The sequence below is a fragment of the Aotus nancymaae genome, unplaced genomic scaffold (assembly GCF_030222135.1).
Source record: "Aotus nancymaae isolate 86718 unplaced genomic scaffold, 86718_ANA_hifiasm-v0.15.2.pri h1tg000046l, whole genome shotgun sequence".
In the NCBI taxonomy this organism is placed as follows: Eukaryota; Metazoa; Chordata; class Mammalia; order Primates; family Aotidae; genus Aotus; species Aotus nancymaae.
This window is the reverse complement of record NW_026988460.1, coordinates 19,931,100-19,942,500: the sequence shown is the minus strand read 5'-3', so window position 1 is coordinate 19,942,500 and position 11,401 is coordinate 19,931,100. Positions and strand designations below refer to the sequence as shown.

Genomic DNA, 11,401 nt, shown 5'->3' with positions numbered 1-11,401 from the left:
GGCTATAGTTTGAGAATCACTGAAAATATGTCTGTGAACAATAATGTGCATGAACACACCCCTACAAACAGGAGGCTTTTAATAAAGAATTAGTAAGACACAGTTCTTTTCAACAGACCGTACCTTAGGCATAATTAGATTTCATATTTCATAAATAATTAAGACCCATTGCATTTTGTTTTTAGAAAAAGACGAATGTTCTTTGGTTTAAAAAGAAAAGGCAATTAAACATTAATGTATACTTTTCTTTGCAGGGGAAAGAGCAGAATGCGGCACCACCAGGTGAGAGTGGGAGAGTCGTGTTTTCTTTCATCTGCTGCCCGAGGTGGGAGTGGGATGGGGCTGGGGAGGCACTGCTGGGAGCTGGAGAAGCAGGGATGGCTTCTCCACCAGTGTCCCCATGGGCTGGTGTGGGTGTGCCCGGGTGAGGCACAGCTGCTGCTTCGCTTGTTCGAGCATTAGACTGAAAAAGCCACGCCCCTCCAGGCTGACCATGGAAGGGGGCGCTTTTGGGGCTGCTGTGTGGCAGTGGGGTACCCTCCCTTTGCGCTGGCCATCAGGTGAGACAGTAATGTCTACTAAGAGTGGCCGAGGGCAGCCTGTAGGGGCCAGAGGCTGTGGGGTGGCTGTTGACCTCTCTCCCCACCTGCTACACTGCACTGAGCAAACTGCCCAGCCTTGGTGCGAGGCCCAGCCTGAGGTCCCTACGTGCCAAGGCCTTGGGCCAGGCTTGGATTATGCGCAGCTGGGCACACGCATGTGCATAGGCGTGTGCAGACTCCCTCGCCATCAATACCCTGGCTTGGACCTCATGGGCACTTGGATGGGCTGACAGAAAGTAACACATGGACAACTTCTGCTTTCTCTCTAGCTTGTTCAACATCCCCTTTTGCGCTTTTCCCTGAGCAGACCAGAGCCAGTGAACACTTTCCACTCAGCAGCTGATAGCCCAGGGAGTGACTTTCCTCCCCTTTCATAGAGCGTAGATCCATAAGTGGCTCTGTCACCGGCCAGGTTGTTTGCTTAGAACCTATTTCATTTCTGCATCCCCAGTAAGAGATACTGCACTGCCTAGCTGGAATTCAGCCAGTGGCGCAGAGGCCTGCACTTTTCCATCCCATGGCAGTAGAGTGCTACTTTTTGCCTCACTTTCTGGGCCCAGGGACCTGAGGGCATTCTTTCTTTTCCCACAAATGCTTCCCAGTGGCCCCAAATCCTGGAAAACTATCATGTTTGGCAAAGCAAAGATGACCTTCCAACTCTCTCCTGCTCCTTGGGCAGGGGGTGGGGCAGAGGCTTGGAAAACCCTGGGGTTTGCAGTTTCCTGGGCTCGGGATAGGGAGATGGAGGGCTCAGCAGAAGTTTAGCCCATACAGCTATTCCTCTGGGCTCTGGCAATTTGGAAACATCAGGATGATTCACACCAGGCAAGCCTTTCCAGCACATGGGGCGGCAGATATGCAGGTCACTTTCGAAGAACCTTTTAGAAACAAACCCATTATAATTTTTTTTTTCTGGCAAGAGAATGTTGCCATAGTCTTAAAACAACAGAAGTCATATTTTACACCAAATTCTGCAAATAGTGAAACAGATGGGGGATGAATTGAGCTGTCCCTCACTTCCTCGTAATTCCTAGAACTCATGCAGAGAAGATTGTTCCAGCAGAGTGCGGGAGAGGAAATCTGTAATCAAACCTTTGGCCAGGTCTCAGGGTCCTCCCTCAGGGGAAAGTTGAGGGTTTCTTTTTTTATTTGTTTTGTCTTTTAAATAAAACCCTCTGAAGTGTTGTCTTCCACACCCTCCTTGACCTGGGGCCTGGGAAATCCAAGCTGAGTTTATCAGACCTCCCACTTAGACACCCATCATTCAACTGCAGCTAACCTGCATTAAATTGCAGACCTAGCCTTGTGTACTCTGGTTCCTGGCCAAGGTCAAAGGCAACTTTGTTAGTAAACTAAAAGTCTCCCCTTACTTCCAAAATCATTATTTAACTTGTGGAAATTGTTGCCAACAATGTCTCTGTCCTGTGGCTCTGTCTGTATCTTCCATGGGCTCCCACACATGGTGGATATCATTTTTGGAAGGTTATTTGAGCAGGATCCCCTTAGCCAAGTTGTGTCGACCTTGTATAGAGGAATCGGATTTACATATGGGCTGCAGCATGTTATATTTTTCTCACACTTCAGAACCTTATCTTAGACCAAATTCATAATAACCCTGTAATTCAGGCTGGCCAGATGTGATAATACACTTAAATTTAAAAGTGTATTATTGTAAATGTCAAAGCAAGATGCAAATATAAGGTTTGATTATTGTGATTCAAATGAATGTCTGGCTCCCCTTACCCAGGTTAACATGCCCTTGCAGTCTGGATTAGAGATGAAATCACTTGAGATCTTGTCCAAATAGATGCAACGCAGCACACAATTCATGCACAGCCTCCAAGGGCCCGACTGCCACCATTTGGGATGTTGACCTCCAGGTCTATTAGGTTATCTATGGGAATTTTTCATCACATCCTTTTAGTTGCAGGATAATTTTGAGGCCATTACCTGTGTTGCCAACGTGTGTTAATTTTCATCTTGGTTAAAAGGCAGAAAGGGGACGTTGGTCTCTGTTTTCTCTCTCTTCCTCTCTGTGGCTTTCTCTGTTCCTGTTTTCCCTGCCTCTCTTTCTTTCTTTCCTTTTTGCTCTGCATCTGAGCAGCAGAAGAGATGGAAGGCTTAGGCTGCCCCACTTTCCTTGGCCGAGCTGTCCCCCTGCTCCCCACTTTGTGCCCCACCCAGCACTTCAGTAAGTCGGTATAGATTTGATATTGTGCAAAGTTGGGATAGCTACGTTTCCTTGTCAGAGATTCCAGACAGTGCACAGAACACCACACAAAGAAAGAAATCCTGGTGTGATTCATGCAGTCCTTTACTTTCTGGGTTGGGCAGGAAAAGTGGGAAAACATATTCTATTTTGCCTTCATTCCTTTGTGAAAAATTTAAGAAAAAACAAAAACACTTAGGACTTTCTTTTAAGGAAATCCTCCAGTTGGACACCTTAGGTTTTTTGATATTAAATGTCCAACACCTGCTTTAAGAGTCTCCGCTCTTGCTGGCCATGAGAATTTAACAGATAATTTAATGTTACTGCTGGATGTTCTGTGATAAAATCACTTTCGTACTCACACTAGAACCTTGAGAGTAGGAAGAGCTGAATTTACCCCCAGCCTCAATCACATTTTATTGTGTGACCTTAGGCAAGTTTCTTCACCTCTTGTGGGCTCATTGGCCTTGTATGTAAAGTGAATTGAATATTCTTTCCCAACCTCACAGGGTTGTTGTGAGGTTATCATGCAATGTGATAAGGAAATGATCTGGGAACATTCAAAGACAGAAACCAAACACTGAAAACTGGGTGACAACGTTGCTATCCTCAAGTTATTTCTAATCCCCCAATTAAAAACTTATGGCCTTGTGTCACATTTTTGACACTCTCTTTTACCTTTGGCATTTGAAAATTTAAGAGCAGATCCTGTAAGAAACCCCACCCCGCTACACATACATCCTCAAAAATAAGTAATTTTTGAAAGAGAAATGACATGGACTTAGCTAACCAAATTGACATAGATCCAAGATGGGCTTGAAATAATCTTGCCTGTTGTTTCTTTTCAAAATTTTGATCTGTGCTGTTATTTTGTTTCCATTATTTGGGTGGCATGATATTTGGATTCACCTGTTTTTGCCCATGCATGTACTGGAGCTAGCAGCATTTGCTCAATACTCAAACACCTAGGAGAAGTTGGTTAGCGGTCCCTGGGTGGCTGGGCTTCTGAAGGAGACAGGTACAACAAGCCCAGTCAGCAGAGGCAGCATGGATCTCATTTATCCTGATTGGCTGCATAGTCCAGAAGATTTCTTGCCCACTCACAGAAATCAGTCAAGATTTGGGGGACCAGGTCTTTGCTTGTCATGTGTGGACATAATCTGTGTCTGGCTGAGTCCCCACTTATTGCTATCCAAATTTTGAACCAAGCCATTTGAAAATGAACTGCCTCTCTTGGTTAGGGGCCCTCTTCTTAACCTTAAAAAGCCCTTTGCCCCAGAAGGCTGGCACCATTGAGTCAGGCCAACTTGTGTGGTGAAATGAGCAAATAAGCCTACACAGGTATATGCATGGTGAGCAATTCTGGAAACGGGTCCAGTGTTTGTGGCTGTTTCACTGGTGAACTGTGGTGTGGTTACCCCTCCCTGTGGCCAAGAGTGGAGTATACTTTAGGAATGAAAATCCTAAAGTAAAGCAAGACGCTTTCAACCTGATCCCATGGCAAATGTTACTGGGATAGATGAGTCCTTGGTTGGAAATAAAAAAGTGCCCTAAGGCTCCATGATGGTGGCCTGGTAAGAGAAACCCCGAACTTGGAGCCAAAGAGTTTCAGGTCCTGCTGTCAGTTCTCCTTCAGAGGAGGCTTCAGTTTCTGCCTCTGTAAAATGGGGCCACAAATTCAGGGTTGAGGTGATGTTAAGTATAATAACAGATTTGAAAGTGCTTTAATTGAAGGTGTGCTTGAGGCCAGGTGCAGTGGCTCACTCCTGTAATCCCAGCACTTTGAGAGGCTGAGATGGGCGGATCTTGAGATCAGGAGTTCGAGACCAGCCTGGCCAACATAGTGAAACCTCATCTCTACTAAAGACACAAAAAATTAGCTGGGCCTGGTGTTATGCACCTGTAATCCCAGCTACTTGGGAAGCTGAGTCAAGAGAATCGCTTGAATGCAGGAGGCGGAAGTGGCAGTGAGCCGAGATCACACCATTGCATCCCAGCCTGGGCTACGCGGTGAGATTCCATCTCAAAAAAAAAAAAAGAAAAAAGTGTACTTGACTAAAGAACAGGATAGTACCATCATCCTGGGCCACCCGGGAACCCCAAAGAAGTTACAGTCTCCCTCATGGCATCAGTTTCTTCATCTCTGAAATGAGAATAGTAATTGCCTGGCTCTTAGATCAATGAAATAAAGATTAATCAAGTGCATTTGAAATGCCAAGAGGTATTAGGAAGATCAGTGCCCTGGTACATTGGGAGTTGAGACTTGGTGATAAATTTAAGCCAAAATAATGAAAATTAACCCTCACAATCATGTTTGAAAGTCTCTTGCTTTCTCGGGCTACAGATTACATCTCTCTCCCCTGATTCCCCCTCCATCTGGTCAGCTTTGCAGGATGACAGCCTCTGATTGGAGTTTCAATGGTTTTTTGCACATGTACTATTTTCCCCCTAAGATTTAGAATGCATTTGCATTATGTAAGAGTTGCTCCTGCTTGGCATTGTGGGTAAATTGAGATCCCCTAAAACATCCAAAGGCCTTCAGATGGAACATTGGAAACCAATGTCTTGGCGGGGGGTTAGGGGCTTCCATTTACATTTTGTGTTCTCCTTTAGTCGTGGGTTTTAAGAGCATCTTTCCCAGTTGTATGTTTATGTTGGTTGCTTTCTTGATTTCTTTTGTTCCGTTTTCCCCTAGGCCCCCCTGTCTTCCCCCTAAACCACAGAAAATGAGGAGACCTAGGCCTCTCTCAGTGTATAGCCATAAACTCTTTAACGGCAGTATGGAAGCATTCATTAAGGTACTTGCTGGGGAGCCATGGAGTCCGCGAATGTGCCCAATGTAATGGCAGCCTCTGTCCGCCCGCCTCCCTGCCAGCAGACAGCCCTATCCTTGGCCAGGCCCTGTGGAGCTAGTTCCTCGCTGCAGCCTGCTCTTAGCTTTGGCGAGGACTTTTCACAGGAGCCACTGTGGCCTCTAACCAGTTGCTCCTAAAGTGCCCTGCGCAGTTCTCAGCCCTGGAGTAGGGATCAGATCATGACGGAACCCAGCGAAGTCCAAGTGGGGCTGAAATACCAGTGCAGCGCGCCCAGCCAGCTACGCTTCATTGCTTCAGCAACTGCAGTGCTAACACCTGAGGGACAGTCAGAGAAAGCCTATTCCCTCACTTCACACCCACATCTCCCAGGAGGAGCTGAATTGAAAGCAACACAGAGGAAATCCCTGTGGGTATCAGTGTGTTTTTATACACATGATTTTTTTTTTTAGTTGCATATATATATCAGCAAAGGAAACACATACAATTTTTATGAGAGAAAATACTTCTACCTAATTTTGCTTCCCGTTAGGTGGTTTGGGAGAAGGGAGAAGAGTTGAGGTTGTCCCTATTGAATTCTAGGTTAACCCTTTATACCTTAAACTAAAAATTAAAGTAGTTCAGCTAAGTGAGTTTCTCTTTTCTTTCCTCTTTGGTGTAAAGGGTATGAGATCAAGTCATATCAGATTTAATGGCTCAAGGGAAATTAAGATGATGATGGAGAGGCAAGGAGTGGGAAGATACTTGAGGAGGTGGAGAAGCACTCTTAACATTACTTAGAGGAAGTGGGGGGGGAGGTCCCTGCAACTGATTTGAGAGCCTACTACCTTCTAATGAAGACATTCTCTGCAGAGAAGATGATAGATACCAATCAAGAGCGAAAACAAAGGCTCTTGGGCTTTGCCAATGACTTTGGAGTTATGGAGGATGCTCGTGTTCTGGCTCTCTACTCATGGTCCTCAGACAGGGGCCAGCACAGGACTTGCAGGACAGCAAGAGACTGGATATGGGTTTGGCCTTAGGCAGGGGAGAGGGTAAGCAAGACCAGCCTGGGTCCCCGGACTATCTCTGTCTGTGGGCTGGGTTCTGGGGAAGGGAGAGTGGGGGAAAGGGAAAATGGAAGACTAGGGCCCAAGTCAGGACTGCCCAGGGGTGAGGGATGTCAAGGGCTGCTGTAGGATGCCTAACAAGACTGAAGCATGGAGGATTCCCAAAAGGAGGGGCCCATGGGTGCATTAGGAAGGAAGATCAAGAGGTGACCCAGAGGGAGTGGTTTATTGGGTCATGGGAAGGTGGGGCTGTGCCAAAGGAATCCTCCGTCTCCATCCTCCTTCCTCTCTCCTCCAAGACTTTCTTCTTTCACCTTTGCCCCTAAAAAAGCCACAGTCCATGGCCAAGAGGGGACTAGGCACTCTCCCCTCCCTCAAGAAGCCAGTAGTGGAGCTTGGGAGATATTAAACACAAAAGGCAGAAAGTGGAAGGTGATTTAAGATGAGCACCTAGTGAGTTATCCCCACAAAAACAAGTTCAGGACAGGTGTGGTGGCTCACACTTGTAATCCTAGCACTTTGGGAGGCTCAGGTAGGAGGATGGCTTGAGCCTGGGAGGTCAAGGCTGCAGTAAGCTATAATCGTGCCACTACACTCCAGCCTGGGTGACAGAGCAAGACCCTGTCTCAAAAATAACAACAAAACAAATTTAGAGCAAGAAGAGCTATGAACTCAAGCACAGGAGGCTTCTGGAGGAGCTTTGAAGGAAAAGTGGGAATACAGAGGAGAAGAAAAGGACAGAAGGAATTATTGAAAAGAGGAACAGAAGGAATGAAGGCTCAGAGACAGGGACATTCTCAGTTTGCTTAGGTCTTTGGAAATGGATGATCAGTCAGGATACTTAGGAGGAATCAACTCTTATCTGACAGTACTTGTCAAGTAGGTGATCTGCTGAATTATGTTTGTAATAGGTCTGACATATCAGATGTGACTCTAAAGTAATCTGACTTTATTCCTTCTGACCAACACATCAGAACCTAGTCAACCACATGAGTGTTTGCCCCTTTGAGGCAGTCACCTTGGGAAGCCACCTTCTTACCTGAATGTGTTGGCATTGCTGCAGCTGCTTTGGTCAATCTTCTTTAGAGCCTTAAGCATGGCCTTTACCACTGTGGCCAAGACTTTGTATTCAAATGGACACCTTGTCTTTGGAATAGAAAGCTCTATTTGGAAGCTGAGCTTTGTGATGCCATTGGAGGTGCAAAATGGCAAGAGGAATTGCTGCAGTGGGACTGTTTCCCTGGCCCCTAAAAGAGCCCTCAAGCAGCACCAGCCCAGAGCACTCGAGCAGTGGCAGCACTGTTAGAATAAGTGCATCACCTCCTAAGGGGAAAAGTTGGAGGAATAATACTCTTTTGACTGGGAGAAAAGGTGTGTTTGTTAAATACTGTTTGATTCATTCATTCATTTATCGAGGCAGAGTCCCACTGTATCACCCAGGCTCGAGTGCAGTGGTACAATCATGACTCACTGTAGCCTTGATCTCCTGGGCTCAAGTGATCCTCCTACCTCAGCCTCCTGAGTAGCTGGGGCTATACACATGTACCACCATGCCTGACTAATTAAAAAAAATTTTTTTTTGTAGAGACAGGGTCTTACTATGTTGACCAGGCTGGTCTTGAACTCCTGGGCCCAAGGGATCCTTTCGCCTTGGCCTCCCAAAGTGCTGGGATTACAGGCATGCACCACTGCACCTGGCCTTACTATTGCATTGCTTTATAGTCACACTGTACTCATCAGATACTATCAGTGCAGTTCAACAAACTCATACTGTGCACCTACTATCAGCTAGGTGGTCAATGTTTTACAGCACAGTTTTACTTTGAAATATTACTAACTTTCAGAGAATGCAAAGGCAACGTAATGTATTCAATCCTTGAACTATTGAGAAAGGAATTTAATTTTCTATTATAATTCGAATGCCATCTGAAAGAACATTGAACTAAGAGTCCCCAGCTTTGAAAAACCACACCTGTGAAAAGTTTTTCAATAAAATAACACCTCTGGGCTCTACAATTATGGTGGTTTAGAGGGACAAGGAAGCATCCTCAGGTTAATAATAATAATAAGTAAATGTTGCTAGGGTTTGATTTATACATTTCTAGGACCCTACCTGAATAAACAAACCCCTTTCAAAATCCTTGATGTTTTTTCATCCTCTCGGACAAAACGAGGCCTCATTTTTATAAGAGCCAGTTTTGAAGCCCAAGATATTCACCTCTGGGACAAGGGGAGAATCCTCATCCTGTTTCTGTAAAATAAGCATGGTAATTACCTACTTCATGAGTTTGTGAGGAGCGTTAAATGATCCAATATATGTTATATTTCTAGAGCACTGGATGGCACATAGTAAGCACTATATATTACCTATGATGATAAGCATTAATTTTAGCATATTGCTTATAGAGCCTGTCAGACCAGGCTGTTTGCTCAGTTCTGGGATTCTGGTAGGTTTAGTCAGCATGTCAGGTAGCAGACAATTCCAGTTGTGGAGATGCTGAGACTGGACAGATGATGCTAGCTAGAAGGCACACATCTTCCAGGAGTCTGGATGGAATAAGTGCTCACCCCAGAGATGGACCTGCTGCACAGATGGAAAAAAACAGACAGCACTCCCCTGAAAATGGGCATCATCGGTGGCTTTTAGTGAAAGTATAGGCTCCAGTTCTGTCCCCAAGTTCATGAAGGCATTCTGACTCAACTTTCCTCCCTCCTCCAGGCGTTTCTCAACTTTTGCATTCCTTAGTGCCAGTGTAAGGATCAAGAGGGTAGGAAGGAGAGCAAAGCCAAGTGGATACTCAAGAAAAGCAACTTAGGGTGTATGGTAGGAACACATGGGAAGCTGTTTGGAATTTGGTGTCAGGTGGAATCCTATGGGCCTCTGTTGAGAAGGCACCTTGTAGATATGATCTTGTTAGAACTGAACTTTTTACCAGGAATGAGGTTTCTTGAGCTGAATTCCAGAGACACTGTTCCAGTGGACATAATGGTCTATTTCTCTGCTTTTTGTGGGCAGCTGGGAGTACCTTACGGGGTGGTAGGTAGGCTTTTGTCCATGGGTGCATAAACAGTCTCTTTTGTTGAAGAGAAGCTAGGTACAGGGTTGGGAATGGGTCCAGTCCACATAGTTGCTGCTCTTTCACAGGGACTGAAAGAGGCCCCCCATGTCAACTGGTATCTGGGAGGGCAGCTAAGGCAGCCATGTGGGAAAGCTGGCTGGGTGGCTTCCAGAAGTCCCATGAGGCTCCCAGGCTCAGGGGTGGCCCTCCCCACAGGCTGGCTGTTTGGCAGGCTCCCCAGGACCTTGGCTGGCTGCCATTGCATTTCAGCGTTCACGGACTCTGAAGGATCTGCTTACTCTAACTGATCTTGTTCCTGCATAATCTTTTCTTTTTCTCCTGCTCTGCTGCCTGTTTATTTTTTGTTGTCAGAGGAAGAAGAAATGCTCGAACCAGGAACCAGGTATTTACTAGAAAGGCCCATTAGCCCCATTCACCGCAATGGAAACTGTCTTTAGTAGTGAATTCCAGAATAGAGCCCACCTTACCTGTTGCTGATGGGTCCACACTCTTGTCCTCTCCCTGGGCACAATCAGTCAAGGAAAAAATTCATAGGTGGGGTGTGGAGGAGCCAAGAACTATGTATCCAAATCTATGCTGTCTTCACAAGAGCATATTACATGTGCCTCATTGCTTACTCACCTTGTGAGAAGGCTGGGCATTTAATTCGGCCCCTTTTAAAGAAAGTTTAAAAGAATTTGATGCTCTTTAAGTGACGTGGAATAACAGAGAGGTCAACCAATCATGGAATCCAAAAGAAAATGTCTCCCATCCTCCACAATCATTTGTAGCTATAGACCAGTCTAGGAAGATGTCATTGAAAATACATTCACATCCCAGGTGCACATGTGGAGAATTGCATCTTATTCAGCCTTTTAGACGAGGGTTGGCCCCTAGATGGCCAATGGCTGACATTGGCTGCCTCTGGAGCTTTTCCCTGTGACGTGTTTACTGTGAAACGCAGTATGCATCTGGGTGTTTAGTTGTGACTTCATGAGTAGAACTGGTCTTCCCTTCTTAGAGTTCAAAATTTTCATTAGGGGCCAGCCTTGCTTCTCCCATGGTGTGCTCTTAATTCTGGCAACAGGTGCTGCAGTAATAGGATGAGGACTTGATCCTTGAGCACTGGGAAAATAGCAATGAGTTAAGACAAAGTGGAGTGGGAGGCAGAGAACTCTTCAAGGCCAGACTCCAGCCCCCTCTATATGGTGGTTCCCTCTCCATTGCCCAAGTGGGCCTACCAGGCCTCCTGAGCCCAGGTTCCTTGCCAACTGGGTAAGAAGACAGAGCATTTCTTTAAAATGATCATAGCTATGCCTTTTTGTGCACACAGCTGAAGGCTCTCTATTGTAACTGTCTGTGGAGACTTTAGGATTAGCAGTTCCTTGCTTGTTTTCCTACTAATCTGATGGTACTAATATTCTGGCTTGAGTCTGTAATCTGTGTTTGCAATGTCTTTTTCCTGTGGTGGTTGTCAAGTCCCATAAAACTCACAATTTTTCTTTTCTTAAGGATTCAGGACAAGCTATACCACTTGTAGTCGAGAGTTGCATCCGTTACATCAATTTATATGGTAAGCTGGATCTTGGGCCAGTGTTTTCAGCAATCTGCAGAACAGGTGCTAGGCTGTTCTGATAGGAAATGAGAGTCTAATTCATCCTGGAAGACT

The 11,401-nt window shown here is 45.6% G+C and overlaps 1 protein-coding gene across 4 annotated transcripts in view; it reads left to right on the top strand.

Moving 5' to 3' along the window:
- Positions 1-11,401, top strand: part of SRGAP3 (SLIT-ROBO Rho GTPase activating protein 3) — a 255,614-nt gene that overhangs the window by 201,923 nt on the left and 42,290 nt on the right. The window contains exons 11-14 of one of the 4 annotated variants that reach the window (XM_021675291.2): positions 255-282; positions 2,707-2,793; positions 10,105-10,135; positions 11,245-11,305. In XM_021675291.2, the coding sequence (XP_021530966.2) occupies positions 255-282; positions 2,707-2,793; positions 10,105-10,135; positions 11,245-11,305 (207 nt within the window). Of the gene's footprint in view, positions 1-254; positions 283-2,706; positions 2,794-5,506; positions 5,610-10,104; positions 10,136-11,244; positions 11,306-11,401 lie in introns of all 4 variants that reach the window. The other 3 variants (XM_064361955.1, XM_012471183.2, XM_012471176.2) reach the window with 3 other exon arrangements.